The sequence below is a fragment of the Carassius auratus genome, unplaced genomic scaffold (genome assembly GCF_003368295.1).
Source record: "Carassius auratus strain Wakin unplaced genomic scaffold, ASM336829v1 scaf_tig00214714_1_2670353, whole genome shotgun sequence".
NCBI classification, from domain to species: Eukaryota; Metazoa; Chordata; class Actinopteri; order Cypriniformes; family Cyprinidae; genus Carassius; species Carassius auratus.
The window spans coordinates 2499914-2521065 of record NW_020527778.1 but is presented as its reverse complement, the minus strand read 5'-3'; the positions used below and the strand labels follow the sequence as shown (position 1 = coordinate 2521065).

General features: G+C 34.7%; 1 protein-coding gene across 3 annotated transcripts in view; it reads right to left on the bottom strand.

Moving 5' to 3' along the window:
• LOC113092795 (RNA-binding Raly-like protein) overlaps window positions 1-21152 on the bottom strand; it is a 101903-nt gene that overhangs the window by 26415 nt on the left and 54336 nt on the right. For all 3 annotated transcript variants that reach the window (XM_026258534.1, XM_026258533.1, XM_026258536.1), the window contains one exon: window positions 18473-18735. In XM_026258534.1, the coding sequence (XP_026114319.1) occupies window positions 18473-18728 (256 nt within the window). In that variant the 5' untranslated portion in view covers window positions 18729-18735. The remainder of the gene's footprint in view (window positions 1-18472; window positions 18736-21152) is intronic.

The window sequence follows — 21152 nt, the reverse complement described above, 5'->3', positions numbered from 1 at the left end:
TCTTTAATTCCAATATCAACCACCGTGTGGCGCTCTAAGATCATTATAAATCAGTAATGCTGGCAAATGAGCATCAAATTCAAACCTGAAAACGTTTCAGATGTCTGACACACAATTTCACAAAGAAATTATCAGTTAATACGATCTGATTTAGTCTCCATCAAGAGTTATTCATCCTATCTGGAGACTGAATTACATGTGACAGCAGAATTGGGAGATGAGAATGGCGAGGAATATGGATTCATTTTCTTGGCTGATATCATATGAAGTGCATAAATCCAGCAGGAGCTTATAATAATAATGTCACCATGAGATCAGGTCAAGGGTCAGTTTGTTTAACACTCCAGACCGGCGCTGCTTCAATAATGTAAAGTAAGGATGTAGAATAGAAATTTCATTTTACAGTGTAACCTCTTTTTGTATTCACATGACAATGAAGGTCTTAATGTGATTTCACTTGACATGTCTTGTCCCCGAACACTCTGTAAGAATAATAGACTCTCCAATCCACTATAATTTTGCTCAGGTGTTGCTCGGATTTTCATATCTGACTAGAAAAATCTCACTTAAAAAATGTAAATAAATTACATTTTAAAATATATTAAAATGTTAATGATATGTTACAAGTTTAACATTCTGTTTGATCAAATAAATGTAATTTTGGTCAGCATACTGTAAGAAACTTTAATAAAAACGTTCAAAAATCACTTTTTTAAATGGATTTTAATATGCTTAATTATGAATACATAGACAATTTTCACTTTAAAGCTCTTTATGCATTTGTTTCCATGCTAAACAGTGATACTTCAAGATCTATCCACTAGTGCAAAATTCTCAGTTTGCTCTATTGAATTTCTCTATTGTTGTCTAATCCAAACAATTATGCTATTAAAGAGATCTAATTAGTGATTTCCCCTTCCTAGCCTCCAAATCACTAACTGCAGGTAAAGACTCCTGGATCAGCCTTGGGATAAGTGTTTTGCTCAGGGCCACTGCAGTGACAGGACAGCAATGGGATTTAAGGAACTCTGGGTCGCCCCTACTTGAGATTGCACCAGGAACCTGAGGCAAATCACACATTACTCTTTTTGACTCCTTCCTTCTATTGAGAGCCAGGGGAAGCTGGAGGTTGGACGAATCTCTTATTTGGCATTATACTGTATATTTGCAGTAAACTACCCTGGTCTCGTTTCCCTCTGGCTTCTCCTATATCCCCCCTCCTCTCCATTACTTTTCTTCTTTTAAATGGACCGTCTTTTATACTTCCTTCAGGCATCAGCAGGAGATCCTAGGTTTATGGCAGCTTCATGACAAACTTTGGTATAAAGACTGTTGATGCAACACTGATGGCTGTAAAGGCCATGGCAGTCATGACTGTGAACTTCCTGCACTTTCAAATCAGTTTTCATTTATAATAAGTAGAAGGAAATATCTCTCTCAGATTCAAGAACATTATGTCCGATTCTCTTCGAGGTGACCTGTGAATGACCCAATTCCTTCGCATCATTTACAGGGTATGAGTCATTAGAGCCAGCGCACTGATTAAAGACCCATACGATCACTTCTGGTGGCAAAAAGGAGAATAAGTGTGAGGAAGATTTGAGATTTGAGGTTTAAGATTAGAATGTAAGGGAAAGGATCCGAAATTTGTCAGACACAAGAAAACATAACTTTTTCTGAAAGCAAACAAAAAAAGAAAAGTTTTTAAACTAGACTGACCTCCTGGATATACAGTACTATCTCCTCCTCATGGCAGATCCATCTTAAAGTAAAAACTGAAGTGTAATGTTACTGAAGCTGGACTTCAAGTATGAGAAACTGAGGCCTTAAACATTACACCCAGCAGTAATAAAAGACAAACTTTCATCAATGATCATTCTCAGCACTTTTATATCAGTGGTTCATAATCAGTTTTGTCTCAGAAGCCTGATGGTAAAGTCAAAGTGATTCACTTTTCCATTTAATGTTCATGCATTGTCAGTAAAGATATTTTCACTGAAACTCTGACAGCACAAAACAACTGCATTTATTTGAAACAGGAATATTGTATAACATTATAAATGTCATTATAGATGTCAAGTAAATGCATCCCTGCTGAATTTAAGTATTTCAAAATAAAATAAATAAAAATAAAAATTAACTCCTTGCTTGTGTATACACACACAAACACACTATATATATATATATATATATATATATATATATATATATATAATTAATCATAAATAATATATATCATACAGACAGTCCAATTTGATTACAAGTTGACTTTAAAATCAAACATTCATTAATATTACAATGGACCACATTCTATTCTTGTATTGTTCATTGCTTTCAGAAATTAGGCCATGCTACACAAACTGTCCATGATGTCATCTGTTTAATTTGCGCCAAAATACCAAAGAGTTTTCTTGGAAACACAGTCTTTATTGTCATACACAAAAGAAAAGCGATTTCTCCTCCCATTTAAAGGTCTGTTTGTTTTGTTACCATATCTATGTGCAATTATGGTGAGAAGCATTTATTTATTTATTTTGCAAATAACTTTGTTTTTCCCTGCTGAATGTAAATATATAAGAACAAACTAACTCACAAAACAAAACTCACTAGTTGAGAACCTCACACTGTGTTCATCAGAAAGCAGAAAGAAATCCCGATAGATTATCTTCATTTCTGATGATGTCAATGAGAATGGCTCTAAATAAAGCTCAGGCTGACTATGATTTCCACAGCATTTGAAATAGCCATCTGAATATACAAAGGTGGTCGCAAATAAATGCTGAAATGCTCTCTGTCTCAGGGCACCCTGTGAGGCTTATGCATAATCGTCAGTTGTGTTGAGATATGTCTGAATGCATGCCACCGATTGTGTCATAATAATGCCGGTATCTTACCCCTTTTCTTCTCTTACAGATATTATTATCAATTAATGAGCATGTTCTGTACAATTTCAAGCCCTGCCGTCGCAAGATAACAGCCACATTGTATCTGGCACAAATGCATTTTATTATCTAGTCTCCGAACGGAGCGCTGGGAATGAAAACCTCACCTTTGACACACACTCATACACACATACACTGATATTTACCGCATGGATTTTTTTGGGCTCTGAGAAAACGTGGCCAGTCTCAGACGAGAGGGAAAAAAAGCACAGCATCAAAACAAACAGAGGGCTCAAGCTGATTCATTTTAATAGAAATGAAAGGCCTCATGTCCAAATCAGGCTTCTGTGTACAAACTCACCATGTTTGTTTTCAGTAAACCCAACACTTAGGAATTCTGTTGTGTTCTTTTATCACATGGCACGGCACAGTCACAATGTTTACAGGGCACAGGATAATGCAAACCGCAAACACACGCTAGACTCTTTTTACTGGAGTATGAGCCCCAGTGATATATCACTGTGCCCCAGTAAAATATTATTGATAATTCTGTGTCAATGAAAATTACAGTATACTGACATGAGAATTATTCTCATCAATCATGAGAATCAATCATTTGATCGAATTGGTCAAACAAGGTTTCTGCAGTTTTAAGGAGGTGAATGTAAGACTTTTTTTTAAGACCAAGTAATAAATATTTAAGGAAAACATTGAATGGAACACAATACATCTAGAAGGTCTCTAAATGTAAATGTCTTGTATTAGCAACACTTCATAGTTTGATACATCTTCCCAATGGTATCCATTACGTATTATTTACATTTACTTGATGACTTAAAAATAAATAATTAAATGAGATTAAAATAGGAACATATAACTGCCAATGAGCTCAGAAAAATCAACTTGATTTAAAGGGAAAATAACTTTTCAATACACATTGACAGATATTTGTGGTTGTTTAAATCATAAACTCATTTAATTTTGTCTAATTTCTGACAAAGCAACTCTTTATTGCATGTGCAGCTTGTAAATGTACTGCAGGGAAAGAAGGCACCATTATGATATTTATCATGCTTTAAAATGCTGTCTATGTAGGCAGCTTACTATGTTTCGGAAAAAAGCGGGTCTTCATCAGGTTGGCATCCGTGACTATAGGCATATGAAACCCGTCAGTTGGTTGTGTTTTATTTGGGTAATTCTGTAGACATCGATGTCCAGAATTAAACCCGAGGGGGCTCACGTGCCAAAATATGCTCATTACACACTGGGCCAGAGCGTCGGCGTGGGCAAAGCGAAATGGATTATCTGAGCACACTGTTAGGACAAACAGCTCAAATTCTTTGATTACAAATTAGGATTCATGTGCAAGGAAATTCCAAGCTGTAAATCGAAGCTGTGAATGGAAAATCCTCAAGTGCATGGCTGTCTGCTGTTTTCTTTGAAAGTGAAATCTGCATTCCATATGTCATGAAAACACATACAGGTCACAATTCTCTGGAAAATCAAAATGGAAATTGTGCTTTGCATTATTTGCATGAAGCCTATTTAATATATAAATAAATACTTATATATGTATATATATATATATATGCATGAAGGTATTTTCTTTTTTTATTATAATTTGAATATCATTAGACATTCACTAGACATTACGGTAAAAAGATCTTAAGACAAATGTGCTTAAATGTCATGAAAATAATGCTACATGGGCTTACATATAATTGTTTTTGCTAAATTTACATATTTATGCAAAAGAAAACCACAAATTAATTCTATTCACCCTACATAAAGAAATATATAAATGTGTCATAATTTCCACAAAATATGCAGCACAACTGTTTTCAACATTGATAATAATAAGAAAAGTTTATTTACCATTATATTAGAATAACTTCCAAGGATCATGTGACACTGAAGACTGGAGCAATGATGCTGAAAATTCAGCTTTGCATTACAGGATAAATAACATTTTAATTGCTGCATGGCTGTTTTTATTACTGTTTTTTTTTTTTGTTCAAATATACTAGGAACCTTGTGTGTGTACTGTCCTGACTCCACTGTCCTCAGTTTTATGCACGTATGTGTGTGTATGCATAGCTTGTATACAACCTGCACAACAATGTGAGAGAGTGCATCAGGGATTAATATCCTGCATATGAATGAGATAGCAATCATTGAACAAGACCGGAGCTGGATTTCAATTACATTTTCATCCCTGTTGTAATTTAATGTTTGTGAAGCAGGTCAGAATGACCTTGCGTGATCATAGCTGGAACAACACAATCACACTCAGATTTCAGCAGTACCTCAGAAGAGGTTATATCCCATTTCTCTCAGACTGCAACATAAGCCAGTGGACTACAAATCACAGCTAACGGGTTGTCAGATGAGGACGCTGTTTGTTCAGCAGTCACCTCGGTCTGCTTACAACGAGCAAACAAACAAACACAGGCAGACACACTCAGTCATTCAGGATGCATTGTGATCGCTCACAAGGTCAATGAGTGGTGAAGACAGATAGTCTAAGACAGACAGGAGCTAAGTGTCTCCCGCTGCAGATAGACTTCAGATAGCACACAATGATATCAGCTGGAGGATGAGATCTGCTCTACATGTGCCAATAAATGATTACAAATATTTTTTCTCTCATTCCTTCTCACACAAGAAAAAAGAGAGTTCTGTCTCTTTATTGCACCTTTAGAGACATAACAACATCCTTTATTGTTCATGTTGATCTATTATGTAGCGAACACAACAGTTTTGCAGTTAGATACACAATTGATTGTTTTTGTAGTGCATGTATGAAATGTAGGCTTTGATTCTCTTTAAAAACCTTTTTTGAAAAATCCATAGAAAAACACAAAAGATGCTGGTCATTTCTTTTCCAGTATATTATCTGTTGAGTTTAAAGACATTTCCTTTAATGCAATGAATAATCCAAGTTACACTTAAAACACCTGTGAAAAATCAATACAGAAAATGTATTCTTAGTAACTGAATTTTTGCCTTATTTTATTTTTTAAACAGAGGCCAAAAATTATATAATAAAAGTTTGTTTACGATGTTTAATAAATAGTTCAAATATATTACTGATAACAATAAGTTGGAATAAACAATTCTGCAGACAAGTAATATAGTTTATTCATCATCGTTCTCCCAGCCACCCCAACCCCCCATGGACCAGAATAGTTTGAGATCCTTTACACAAAGCAGAAGGGATGCAGAGACTATATTAAAAGTGAAAAGATGCAAGACAGATATTGAGGTCTCCTGGCTCCATGCGTCTGGCCTTTATAGTTGCTCTCTTGCCATGGTGATTATTTTTAATGCGTTTTCAGCCCATTCCTGTGTATTCCAATGTCACACACAATGACTGAGTGCTGGATTTCTGTCAATGTAATGCTGTTAACATGGATTTTTTCATCCGATTCCTGCCCTCAGTGGCGTCTGGAGGACCGATGCACCTCTTTAGACCCTGAGCTAAAACTGAGCTAATGTCTCAGCGATTCACCTGAACGGTAAATCCAACAAATGATGGATTCTCCATCTATCTGTCATCTACAGTTACAAAACTGATCGTCTTAAACATTTTATTAAAGAATGTAGATTTGGTTCTAACACTGGTAAATCATCACACAGTTACACTGTATTTCAAACTGCAAAAAAAAAAACATTGTATTAACTAAAATTCTAAATGACAATGAAATTTGTTTTACAGAATAGAAACTACTGTACTATTCAAAAGTGTGTGGTAATTAAAAAAATGTTTTCTTTTTTTTTTTTGATTTTTTAATAGAAAGAAATCTCTCTTGCTCAACAATGTTGCATTTCTTTCATCAAAAATGCAGCAATATTACGAAATATTATTACAATTAAAAATAATTATTTTCTATTTGAATATATATCTTACTGACCCCAAACTTATGAACAGCAGAGTATCTTGAATAACACTGACACTATCTGCATTTTGCAAGTTGCATGCATAAACCTCACAGATTATTCATAAGTCTCTTAACTTTGGTAGGAATACGTCCCTACTATCCAAATCTGAAGTCGTTCAATGCATGTGTATGAATTCATAACTCAATATTAGGGCAGCATCTCTAGATCCCAGTATGTCAAAGTAACATGTCACAAAACTCTGATTAGTCTGGGCCTGCTGAAACTTTGAGCATATTGGATGGGCTTCATACCACATCTGTGCTGTAGATATTCGTAAACAGACGTTTTTTAACCCAGGGTCCTGCTAGCTGTCTCCTAGAGGTGCTTCTCTCTGGAGATGTCATTAGCAACTCAAGTCTGACTGTAGCTGCAGGCGGGAGATTCTTTGTAGTCAACTAAGCAGTACAGCATCCTCAACACCACATCCAGGGAACACACTCTTATTGCAGTACCAATCAAGAATTTCTGCTGCCCTAAGGCTCCTCATCCATCACTGCAGCTCATCATCTTCACCACAGAATGAGGCCTTCAGAAACTAGAGCCAGGAACCGCATGCTGCTCTGTATGTTCTTTATCGACGCTACCAAAACCCTAGGTTTAAATTAGAAAAAAAAAACAGTTTTATAGCCTGATGTCATATGAGAACCTTTTAAACTATTCAGTTTTCCTGTAATTTTGAGTTTTCTTGTTGATCGAACAGTATGGTGCTAGCAATGCCAAGATCATGAGTTTGATTCCCAGTGAACGCAATGTAAAGTTGCCGCATGGAAAAATGTAAAAAAACATTCTGCCATCATTTACTCAGCTTCATATTGTTCCAAACCTGTATGAGTTTCTGTTGAACACAAAATGAATGAAACAGCTGACAGTAGCCATTGATTTCCATAGTATGGATAAAACAATACTATGGAAGTCAATGGCTACCAACAACTGTTTGGTTGCTAACATTTTTGTGTTCAACAGAAGAAATTCATACAGGTTTGAGTTCTGTAAATGATTAAAAAATTTTCATTTTGGGCAAATTGACCCTTTAAGTTACTTTAACCAGATAAACTAAAGATCAGTGAAATGTTTATCTTAAAGGGGTCATCGGATGCCTATTTGATATGATTCTTTACTGTGTTAATGGAAAGTCTATAACATACTTTGGTTCAAATTACCCAATGGTAGTTTAATAAACACCTTTTTTACCGTCAAAATGAGCTCTGTTTTTAGCAAGCAATTCTAGTCCGTGTTGCTTTAAATGCTAATGAGCTCTGCTCACCCCGCCCCTCTCTTCTGTGGGGTGATGAGCAGTACTGTCTACTTTAGCTTGTTTACTAGCACATATTAGGAAAGGCAATTTGCAAAGATTCATAAAAAAAAAACCTTATACTCACTTATTAAGATGAAGCTCTATCACAAATGATTTGCAGGAACATAGACGCATTTAGAAAGATCGGGGATCTGCGCATTCCCCTTAAAACGAAAGTAACGTTAATCCTCTGCGTCTTAAGCGGCTCAGATTTTGGGAGTAAATGATTACTGCTATCTTCATCATTACTTCCAACAACAGAACATCTCAATCTCTTAATCAGAGACTTGTCTTGCCCTGCAGCGGAGTAGACACAATATTGGACAGCTCTCAGCTCACTCAGGGCGTGTCTAAAGTAAGACGGCCTTGTCAATCAACTATCGTAGGAGGGGCCTGTGCAGAACTACATCATATTGACAGGAATCTCAGAACAGCCTGAGAAAGGCACTTTTAAAATAGAGATTTTAATAAATAAAAAAAACACTGGGTGGATTTTTATCATTATAGGATGGATGTTTAGACATACTTCCAACACACATATGTGTTCAAACAACAAAAATGAATTTAGCATCCGACTGACCCCTTTAATGCATGAAATTTAAATTAATATTTGTTGGTGTTAAGGGAAAGTTGTTTTAATATGACTAAATTTTTTAATTACTTTGACGACTAAAACAAATAATAAATACCGTTAACAATGCCATTATTGTTAAAAAACAAAACAGAAAAGGAGCCAGAGGTCCGTAGGCATCTCCTGGCATATGTGAAGCAAACATATGTGTGAATGGACACGGCACTGGGTAACACATGGAGATCTGCTCTGGGGTTCACTTCAGCACATTTATAGACACAGAGACCGAACCGACAGAAGGATCTTACACTCAATATGGAGAGGAACAAGCGGAAGCAGCCCACCGACAGAACAACCTCCACCAGCCTGAGGAGAGAACAGATCTTCACCAGAGGCAAACACACACACCAGCAGTACTAACAGACTTTAGCCCTATAATTCATTCAAAGCCTTCACATTAGATCATCTCATGAATAAAGTAAATATCTGCAGTACATCTTTCACTAGAGGGGATATTAAACTCTAATGAATTTGGGGTGGAAAGACTTCGCTTTTATATTCCAAGGGCCCTATCTTGCACCCAGCGCAATTGACTTTGTACACCGACGCATGTGTCATTCCTATTTTGCACCCGCGCAAAGCGCGCTTTTCCCTCCACAGAAGCACGTCGCTAAACTAATGAATGAACTTGCGCTCCCTGGGCGGATCAGCGCAAAAAAAGAGGCGTGTTCCGGCGCAAACAATCCCTGGTGCTATTTTGCTGTTCCATTAAGCAATTGCGCCACTGACCAGAAAAAACCTAGTCTAAAGTCAGTGGCGCGTTGCGCGCTGTTCATTATGCTATTTTAAGGGCGCATGTTTGACCTTAATGTATATAGCGTGCACAACGCGCATACACTTTGCTCATATAATCTACACAGATTTTTATTAAGATTCATAAATTGTTACACTAAAAAAATATTAACACATGAGATGACGGAAATCATTGTGGTGTGTCACGAAGATGTGAAAAAATAGGCATAAATCTTGCTTACAAATTATTCAGGCTAATTGTAGTAATTAAGGATCAGACCTGTTTGCCCAATAGTGGCAAGACATATATGTATATAAGGACATCTGACAAATTGGTTTGTCCGTCAAGAACCAGGAAAAAAAATCGATGAAACAGTTGTGGCTATTTCCTCCCACGCCTGTTTAACCGACGCTATTTTGGGTGGGTTTCTCCCATCCCCATACAACACAATTTCTCTGTCTTTCACTGCTCTTACAAGAACATCAGTCTCCTCGGCTGTGAACCGCTCCTGGCGTGCGCCTGGTAAATACGCCATAATAATAGCAATCCATAATGGAACTTGCGCACCTGCTTTTAAAGGGAATGTTGGATGACGCTCTGATTGGTTTATTTCACGTTACGCCCAAACCACACCTATGAATAATGAAGCTACTTCAGACCCACCCATTTTAGATTTGCGCCGGGCGCAAGAGCCATTTATCCCGCCGGGAAAATAGCAACAGCGCCGAGACCCGCCCACAAACTTACTTGCGCTTCGCGCTTTGACACTTGCGTTTCAGATCGTTAAAATAGGGCCCCAAGTCTTCTGAAGTCATACAACAACTTTGCGTGACAGGCCAAAATATTCATTATTCTCCGAAAAGCTCTCAAATAAAATATCGGAGTGATTTAAATTGGCTAAATGTTTCTCTGCATTTTGTGAACATGTGAACCTGATTGAAATTGTGCAATAACTCTTAAAATAATATGTTTTTGCATTGAATTTTAGTTTAAATAAAATACTCATTATTATAAATATGTATTAATAAATATAGTTGTATAATATTACAATAGCATTATTAATTTATATATGAATAATCAATTACATTTTGTCATATATTTTGTATATATATAATTTCTCTTATATATAAAATCTCGCTCTTCTGTGGTTATATCTTGGATTTTTGAGTTAATATCTTGCAATACTAAAATGCAAGAAAATGTTCTGAATTCTGAGAAATAACATTTAGAATTGCAAGCAAAATGTTTTAGATAAAAAGTTGCAATTACCTTTTTTTATCTCAAAATGGAAGCTTACACAGTAACATAGTAAACAGAACGATTCTCTAACGTAACGACATTTCTGCAGTCAGATCATTCTCAACATTTTCCCTCAAAGAAATAACCTTTGCTCAGTTTCTGTTATTAAGCAGGGATTAGTGTGCTGTGTAAAGACTGAGTATTAGAAACAGAATCAATACTTATGTTCCACGGCTGACACTAAATGACCGGAAAAGGAAAGCTCTTGGAAAAAAAACTGACAAAAGATATTGATTTCACTTTTAATTATAAAACAAATGCTGTACGATTTCCCATCCCTGTCTGACCCTTGAAATATTTGATCTGAAATTATCACTACATGGGACGCTCAAGGTGTTCAAAGACAAATCCAGTACATTGAAGCCCTTTCTTGAATGAATGAAGTAAACAACAGCCTCAGAAATACAATGCAAAATACGTCTTTCAGCAGCAGCAATCAATGGACTCTGGCAGTGAAAATACAGAATAACAGCTTCTTATTTAAAACAAAGTTACTGAATTATTATGAACCCACCAATGCGAATTCCATACACATCTCTACACAAACCAGAAATTCAACGTGAACTTTTGTTCTGTCATTAAAATCCCTTTTGCTTTTCCTGAGTTTACTTTTAACTGCCGTAAAACTGGGATATGAGCTATTCTGTCATTTCCAGATCTGTACTGACCCGCTATTGCCCTTTAAAACAGAGCATTGTGGGAAGGCACCAGGTAAGAAAAGGGGTAATTATACTTTTGTGGTTGCCATGGCAAATGAAGACAGAGATTTGTCACTTTTCATTTAATGTGCTCAATTTTGAGACCCTTAAGCATGTGTAAATTTGACCGCTAGACAGAAAAAAAAATGAAAATAAAAAAAGGTTTCATATGGAATGAGACAGTAGAAAACCTTCTTTACCGAATGAGGCTGAAAAACAATGTGATGTACAGGTACCTGAAAAATGTCTGATCATAATGAGATTTGACTTCCAGCTGTAAATACTCCCTGCACACAACTGTATTTTTTATTTTTTATAGGTCTTTAGATAGTGAGCATGAACGGAATTCAATAAAAAAAAATGGAACTACTAAAATCCAATTAATAATCAGATAAATTAATGATCTTTTATGTAAATTTAGGCATATACTTTACAAAAAAAAAATGTTACTTTTATTTTACTTGAAATAAAATAAAGATTTACTGAATTAAAATTATTTAAATAAAAACAAATAAAAAATTTTTTTTTCATGATTTACTAAGCCATCCATATGAATTTTTTGAAGTTTTAAATATAGATATTTTTACCACAAACACATCGATTCACTTTAGGGGGCCTTTATTAACCCCCTGGAGATGTGTGAAGCATTTTTATGATGGATGGACGCACTTTATTTTAATTCAAACACCATTCATTGCCATTATAAAGCTTAAGGATGAGTTGATCATGGGGTCATTTCTGAGTTAATTATTACTCTACTTTCAGCTAGCTGTCAAGGTAATGTTTTTAATTTAAATTTAAATTAAGCTGATGAAAAACTCAAATAAATAAAATTGAAATAAAATTAATAATAAAAAACTAGTAGTATAGACAAAAACACAACAAAATTATTAATCAGAAAATTCACAAATAAAAACTAAATCAAAATATAAATAAATCCATAATTATCTCAATAATAAACAGGCTTTTAAACATGAAACAATTATTAAATATAAATTATTAATTAATAATAATAAATAATAAATCACATTCATAAAAATACTTTTTTTATCTATTTTTAAGTGTTACATTTATGAAAACTGATTTATTATTTACAATGATCACTACTGATCACTATTTACAAAGTCAGTAAGAAGTATGATGTATGAAAATATGATGCCTAGTGTTTTAAAATCGGTTCAGATTTTAAAGTCGTGTAGTTTATTCCGGGCTTTAGTCAAATGTGGCACAAGTGACAACTTGCCCCGGTCTCCCCTGCATGTGTATATGCTGGTCAAGTCTCAATGGAGAATTGTGTCATGACTCAGCTTCAGAGAGAGAAAGACACGGATTTCAAAAGCAGTCTTATGAACTTCCATGTATAATTAATCAGGGTGTGGAACATGAACTTTTATCTCCAAGGGGAAAAAAAGAGGAATGAACAAGATTACTCTCAGGATGTTAATGTGGATCCTTCGTAGTTTCTCTTTCTCATGGAATATCCCACATGCACAAACAACAGATGAAGCTTGGCAGGCCATGAAATGTGTCTCTAATGTTCTCCACCTAGACTCTGTACAGCAGCACATGCCTGACACAGTCAGTTTAGAGAGTCAACACTCCTGTGGTGAGGCTGATTTGAGTTAAGAACTCAACTCTACACTTTATATATATTTATGTGTGTGTAGAACAATTTATGGTTTATTTAGTTATTTCATCTGGAGTGGGCCGTCGCATGGTTGAGATCACAATAAATTTACTTGAACTTGAAGAGTTTCATAAATATTCATATTGTAAATAACATAATATGAATATAAAATGTATTAATCTTGTCTTTCTGAATAAATACTTGGTAAAATGTTACTCAAAATACTTGTTTAAATTAATCAAAAATATCGTGAGGTAAAAAAAAAAAAAAATCCCCCTCAATGATTATATTTTTTTTTGCTTTGTTTGTTATATTTAATAAAATTCAATAACTTGCCCCCTAAACATATACTGTATAACAAGTGAATTACATTGATTTGATTATATACAACATTAAAGTGATTAAAATATATATATATATATATATATATATATATATATATATATATATATATATATATATATATATATATATAATACTAAATTAAAATGTTTACAATATTTTAAATACAATGTTTTATTATAATTTAAAAAAAAAAATCTTTTTTTTTTTTCACTTGTTTGATTGATATACGTTTGAGCATTTTTATACTGATGTACTTTTTTTTCTTTCTTTCTTTCTTGGTTGGTCTGTATCCCATTACTTTAACTTTGATATTACAACAAACTGAAATTGCTCACATGAGTCAGGCTTACTGATTAATCCACACCTTTCTGCTAATGTGTCCATTTATTGACATCAAGAAACAGCAATTGCTTTGTGGAAACTGTTGGAAAGCTCTGGCTCAAACCCAGCCGCTCAGCTGAAGTCAGTGCAGGTCTCAGCCTCGCTAATAAAAGATGTCAGTTCAGAAAGATGAGAGCGAGTGAGGATTTAATTGCCAATCAGGAATTTATTTTCCCCTCCGAGTTGAGATTTGCACATCTTCTGATAATAATGGTAGAAATAGCTTTCAGCAATACTGACCTTTAGCTGACCTTTAAAATGCTAAAACTATTTTAGATTCCTCTCACTGCTGGGGCTACATGAACACCTGTATGCCAGCAGATAACACTTTCTCTCTCTTTCAGTGCTGCGTCCGTCTGTCTGTCCATCACATTCTCATCTGGTATATGTTCTGATGAATGAGTTCAGAGTTCTTTTAAAATAAGTTGTTTCACTTGACAGCCAACGTGGCAGCATCCAAGACAAACTATGTTGTAATAATGCAAGTACATTACATCTGATATCTACTTGAAGGTAAAAGATCGATAACAACTAAACTGCTGGCTAAGTTTTGAAGAAAAAAAATTGTTTACTTACTTTATTTATACATTTATCTATCCATCCATCCATCCATCAAGTCCTTCAAAATGAGATAAACAAAAAGTAAAATAAAATAATTGTATTACTATATAATTTGCAGTTGTACTATTTATATAATATATCACACCTTTAAAAAAAATATATTTTTGTATTACTTATGTATTTTAAAAGCATATTATGTTAACATTATATGTATGCATTTGCGTTGCTATATATAAGCATATTGTGTGGACTAATAGTAAATGATCGTAATAGTAAATGCATACTATTTATTATTGTTTATTTGTAATTTGACTACATAATTCTACAATTATGTGGTTTTTTAAGCTTCTAAAACGTATTGGCCGTTCTGTGTCAAATCAACCAAATTTCAGAAATGTCTGCTAAAATTTTAGATTTTGTTAATATTTTATCTGTAGAAAGACAAACATAAATAGGGAAGAAAGCCAAAATATGAAATGGCATGGATGAATATTTACTGAGTAATCCACTTTTTGGTAGAGGGGGGTCAAAATGTCAACTCTCACTTGAGATATGGAGCAAAATTACAGGGGTTAAAATGACAAGAAAGATGGCAACATTATGTTATTTTTACTCAGAGATTGGTAGATCTTTTATTAAAATCAGTTGACTATCATATGCCAAAGGTGACAATTCATAAATGTCAAAAAGCACTTTTCCAGTTTTCCTCCCATGGTTTGCATGGCTGTAACAGATATTCATTAAAGAATTTAAAACTTTTCTTCTGGTATATTCATTTTTAAGGCCCATGTGTACATTTTTAAACTGTTCACATTTTCATTGGGTTAATTTGTATACAGCTCATACTTTTTCCTTTTAAAGAGGAATGTCTGAAGAACAAATAATGTTGAAACTAGAAATGTGGCTCCGTGTATTTTTGTACCTACAACACAAAAAAAATCAGAACAAAAAATCCATATTGATAATAAGATGCAAAATTCGAAATACCATAATGAACAATGCAGAACACAGACGAACAAAGCAATTCAATCACTGTCTGGTTTTTAAAAAAAACAAAAAAAAAAAACAACAACAATCCATAGGTTTTTGTCCTAAATATAATGCCAGAGATCGTTGCAGCCCAGTGTACTGTTCAGAAATATGTATGTGCGTTTATACCTGTGTATCCTTGCTGCTTATCAGTATGAAGTACTGGCCTACATTAATATGTAACATCCTGCAAGGCTCTCTCTCTCTCTCTTTCTGATGTAGATGTGCTTCCAAAAGGAGAGTGAGTCGCGTATTATCGCAGACGAGCAGAGTGATGCTATCTACAGCATTCGACTAGTTTCCATTAGGGAATTACTAGGTCAGGTTGGGGGGGTTGGGGGGTGGTGGCTGCAGAGCAGACTTGTGGTTATGAAGGAATTTGCCTTTCTTGTTCGGCCTACGAGGAGGTTAGGAAAGAGACTGGGATTGTACATCAGCATCTGTGTGCCGCTGACACAACCAAGAGATAGACCCGAGAAGAATCGCTGCAAAGAGCCTTTCAAAACAAGAGACACCTTGCATAGAGATGAGACTGTAGTCTCTGTGTTTGTACTGGCAGGGATTAAATCCAACTGTATCAGGAGGCAGATCACATGAGCTTCACTGTCTGCACTCCTATTGGCAGTCAACGGATCACATTGATGCTACTTTGCATAATACTTTATGGATAACTGGCAAGAAGCCTGGATGATGAAAATGCATAAATTCTGCATTCTATTTAATTCTAATTAACTCCAGGAAGCTGTATTTCAATGCAGCAATACAGACCATGTATAAGAAATGGCATTGCATTGTGCACTTATTGTAGACGTCACTTTTGTTTATGCACAACAACAAATTAAATTCAGCATGAAATTAAATTACAGAAGTAAAACGTATAATGTGACATTTATTAGTAAAAGATAAGGTGAACAAAAGAGTAAGGTGGGTCATTAAAGTTTAAAAAAGGTAAAAAGAAAATGTTAATGTTTGCACAAAAATACACAACTCAACTCTTTTCAATATAACAATAATATAAACTGTTTCTTGAGCAGCAAATCAGCATATTAGAATGATTTCTGAAGGATCATGTGACGCTGAAGACTGGAGCAATGATGGAGAAAATTCAGCTTTGCATCACATGAATAAATTACATTTTAATATATATATAAATAGCAAACAGTAGTTTTAAGTTGTAATAACTTTTAATGCATTTCTGATCAAATAAACACAGTTGAGCATAATAATAATTTTTTTCAAAAACATTTCAAAATCGTATCAATCCCAAAATTTACTAGTAATGTTATCTGTTTGCACCAAGTAAAAATAGCAACAAATAGCTTATAATTAGCATAAAGTACAAATAGCGATGACATCCATATTGCAAAAAAAAAATTCTATTCTATTTAAAAGGTAAAACATTGGCAAAGTGAGCTGTTTAGTAAAAATTGCATTGCAGTTTAAATAGCCACTGCCTTATTAACATAATGGAAATGGAAAAAAGATATGGACTGATGATGTCAGCGAAGTAACTAAACTGAGATGAAAACAACCAGTAACAAGTTAAAAAAAATAAACATTCAGTTTTGATTTCATGTTGAATTTAACATCTAATAAAACAGCCTCATTTAACACAAATCCCCAGTTGAGGATCAGTTGCACATGTTTACAGCTTGAACTCTTACATTTTATATTAGCAGGCCCTCTGTGGCCATTCCTAATGAGGGTCCCTTGGCTATATTTTGCATTATGTATAAAATGTTTTCCGATGCAAAAATAAAACTGTGTTTTTTAAAGCAGGTCAATGGTATAATGAGGATGGAGAAAAGCTTAAGTAATGTGTCAGGCCTCCTGTTTTAACAGTGCTGCTCCCAGGAGGTTACAAATATGTGAGTGTCAGAATATCAGAATGTTATAGTCATTTGACAATGCAAGTCCAATGGTTATTGATTAAACACACAATGCTGCACATGCTGTGATAGATTGAAGTCAGACATGCTGCTTAAACAAGCTCAGAAATCAAACTCTGAGAAGCAAATAACAAAAAGGTGGCATTTTATAACATTCAATGAAAAGTTGAGAGTGTAATGTCTGTCAACAAACAAAAAGGCTAAAAAAAAAAAATATTTATTTTCATTCCGTTTGTCATTGGTCAAAAAAAAACAGACAGCTCCGCCCCCAAAACTCACATCACTGGTTTCCTGTTTCTTGCTATAATATAATTATGCTTTTTTTCTATATATATATATATATATATATATATATATATAAATTTATTAGTTTATTTATTTATTCATTTCAGTCTTTCACAACGGTAAAATAAATTTAATTAATGAATGACAAACCAACCAATCAAGCAAACAAGCATTTTTTTGAAACAGCAAGATCAAATTTATTCATTCATTAATTCAATCAATAATCAAACAATAATTAAGCTAAGAGAGAATAAGTATTTTAACATTAGAAAAAACTCCACACTTTATCTTTAAATTTAATTTCAGTTGCATTTCAATTTCATTTGACATTTTCTTATAAATAAATGTGGGTTTTTAGAAAACAAAAAGATCAAAAAAGTATGTATTTCAGTCTTTCACAACAAACAATCAAACAAATAAATAAATAACCAACCAGCAGCCAACCAACCAAATAAGATCCTGCTGTTTTAAAAACACCACAAGGCCACAGTGTTTACACTCTTTAGGGAAATCAAGCTACAAATTGTTTAACTATAGTTGTCTAAAAAGTATTTTAGCATCCAAAATGAAATCATCCATCTTTAACTTTCTTGTTCCACTGCCACTTTTTCAAGTATCTTTACAGTAAAACCCAAAATAAAGGCAATGTCACTTCTACGCCACTGCAATGACATGTAGCACAGCGCTTTTCTGTCTCACCTACTGACAAAACACTGAAAAACACTTTGCATGTCCAAGAACCACAAAGTGAAATCATACGCACTCGGGATCCACCTCAGGCAACGCAGGCCCCTGTGAAGGACTGTCAGTCCGGCAGAGCAGAGCAAAGAAAGCGGTTTGTCGAGCACGGCTTTAGTAAAAGAGAAAGGAACTCACCCAGCGGCTGTCCTGCGATAATCCTGGTGTTCTCGCCTGCCACGGCCGCCCGTGCATTCCTTTCACTCATGTACTGGACGAAAGCGTAACCTTTATGAACCGAACACCCCACGATCTTGCCGTACTTGGCAAAGATGACCTCGATGTCGGCCTTCTTCACGATGGCAGTGTTGAGGTTGCCGATAAAGACCCGTGAGTTGAGGGAACGCGGGTCGTTCTTGTTAGTGACATTGCTGGTCTGACTCTTCCCGGTCATTCTTCTCCTGTAAAGCAGAGACACGATGGGAACGACATCAACAACACCTGGTATAATGAATGTGTGTGTAGCATTTAAAGGCTGTTTCACTAGAAAGGTTGAAATGTTTGATAAAATAGAATGTCTTCAGTTATGTATTTTGAGCAAAATGGAACCGCATTTCTTCCAAATAATTTTAGGATAAAACTGGTGTCAGGGATATGATTAGGTTTAAAGGCTTGAAAAATACTCTTGACATTTCTCTCTGATTTAGTTAAACATAAAATCACCCTATTTGATAATATATAATAAACCTTTCTGGTCTTATTGTTAGTGATTCATCAATACACAATATTGCAAAGATTTGTAGCCTTTGCATCCTTAAAATTAAGTTGTCAACTTTTATTTTTCAACCACTTCTCAGATATATATACGAAACCACTTTCATGTTCATATCACATCCAGATTATAGTGCAAAATCAAGTACCACTCAACTTTTTATACTAGCTGTAAATCCTAATCACTAATAAAAAAAAATACATAAAAATACATTAAACTGTTCAAAAGTATGAGTACAATATGAGTCCTCCATCCATAATATTGCTTTCTCCAGTGATAAAGTTGTCTTGTCTGAATCAGGTGAGAAATCTGCAGATCAAGTAACATTTACAAACAGTCAAAAATAGTTCTAAACCAATATGTTGGAGGATTTTGAAATGACAGGACATCAGGGGGTAGACCTTTTCATTGGAGAAAGTATTAGGTTTGAATTATTGTGATGTTTTTATCAACTGTTTGGACTCTCATTCTGACGGCACCCATTCACCGCAGAGGATCCATTGATGAGCAAGCACTAAATTTTTCCAAATTTGTTCTGATGAAAAAACAAACTCTTCATCTGCTTAGAAACCTGACGGTTAGTAATTATAAATATTTCAGCAAATGTATCATCTTTGGTGAACTATTCCTTTATATTACAACTATCCACCAAAAAGTGGGACAACCCCCAGCCCCCAGACCACATGAATATGAATATGTGAGAATATGAGTGAGCACTGGTGTGTGTACGTGAGAGATGCATGTGGTTATTTGTGTTTGTGTCTATAAATGTGCAAAAATATGAGCAATCTCTGAGTGTGCTGGTGTGAAGGTGAGAAAGCGAGCTGCACGCGGCTGAGAGAGAGAAAATGAAGGCCTCAGGTTTATGCAGTCTCTCTATTACTCAGTGAATACACAGTCAGTCAGTCTTCACATCAGAGAACGGCAGCGAGATCCTCCCATTGGGTGTCATCCAAGTCCCCTTCCCGCACACGCACACACATTCAGAGACAGTGACTGCTATTGTCTGAGACAGAGATGCATTATGTTCTGTCTCTCACGCTGTCAACGACCTACTCTCACAAGACAGCAAGAATGAACACGCAGCTCCACGGAGACATTAGCGAGACAGTGTGTCTGAATCAAACAAGCTGACCGAATAAGACACGTTAAGTTGCCCAAATATATACTTGGTATTTGTTGAGAGGCAGGAGTGTTGAGCTTCAGCACTGATAGGTCGTTCACACTGACAGTGATTTCAGTCACTGGAGGCCGACATTACTACTGTATTTCTGGATGCCATAATGTTAAGGTGGGCTGTGTAACCATAGCTTTCAGAAATCTGATTTATTTTTGGCAAAAGCATAATAAAAAATAATAAAAATTAACATTATGCAGCCAAGGGAAAGTGCTACATAAATTGTTGCTGTAAAAAGGAATGACTTCTGGTTGATGCAAACTGGCGTCAACACCCAAGAAGTCTATTCAACCTTTATTTATGATGAAACAATGTAATTGGTTAAGGCCAATTAGCTTATTTATATATATATAATATATATATATATATATATATATATATATATATATATATACATATATAGTATAAGTTCATGTGATTTCATCATATTTATTCATTTTTATTTTTTATAATTTTATTTAGTCTTAAATTTATTTGACAATTTTGTTTTAGTTTTAGTAATTTTGATACTCAAACTTAAACTCATTTCAATCAGTTGCCAAAGCAACAATTCTAATTTTAATTTTGCGCTAGTTACACACACACACACACACACACACAACCAAAAGTTTGCAGTCGGTTTATGATTAAATTTTTTTTTTGAATGCATTACAGTTTTGAAAGGAAATACTTATATGTAGTTCTGCACAAACAGCTGTTCTGCTTTTGTGTTTGGTGTGAAACAGGAAAACTCAAAAAATCATGTCACGTCAAGGTTGTATCTGATCATCAAATGACACTAGTTTTTTGTGTCGACGTCTTCAAATGCCTGTTAGAATTTAAAGCTCTCTAATGTCACTGAGAAATGAAGATTAGATTTATTTATCCCGGGGACCAAATGCTTGAATAATGGATCCAATACTCTGTAAATAGGATTAGTTGCCAAGGTT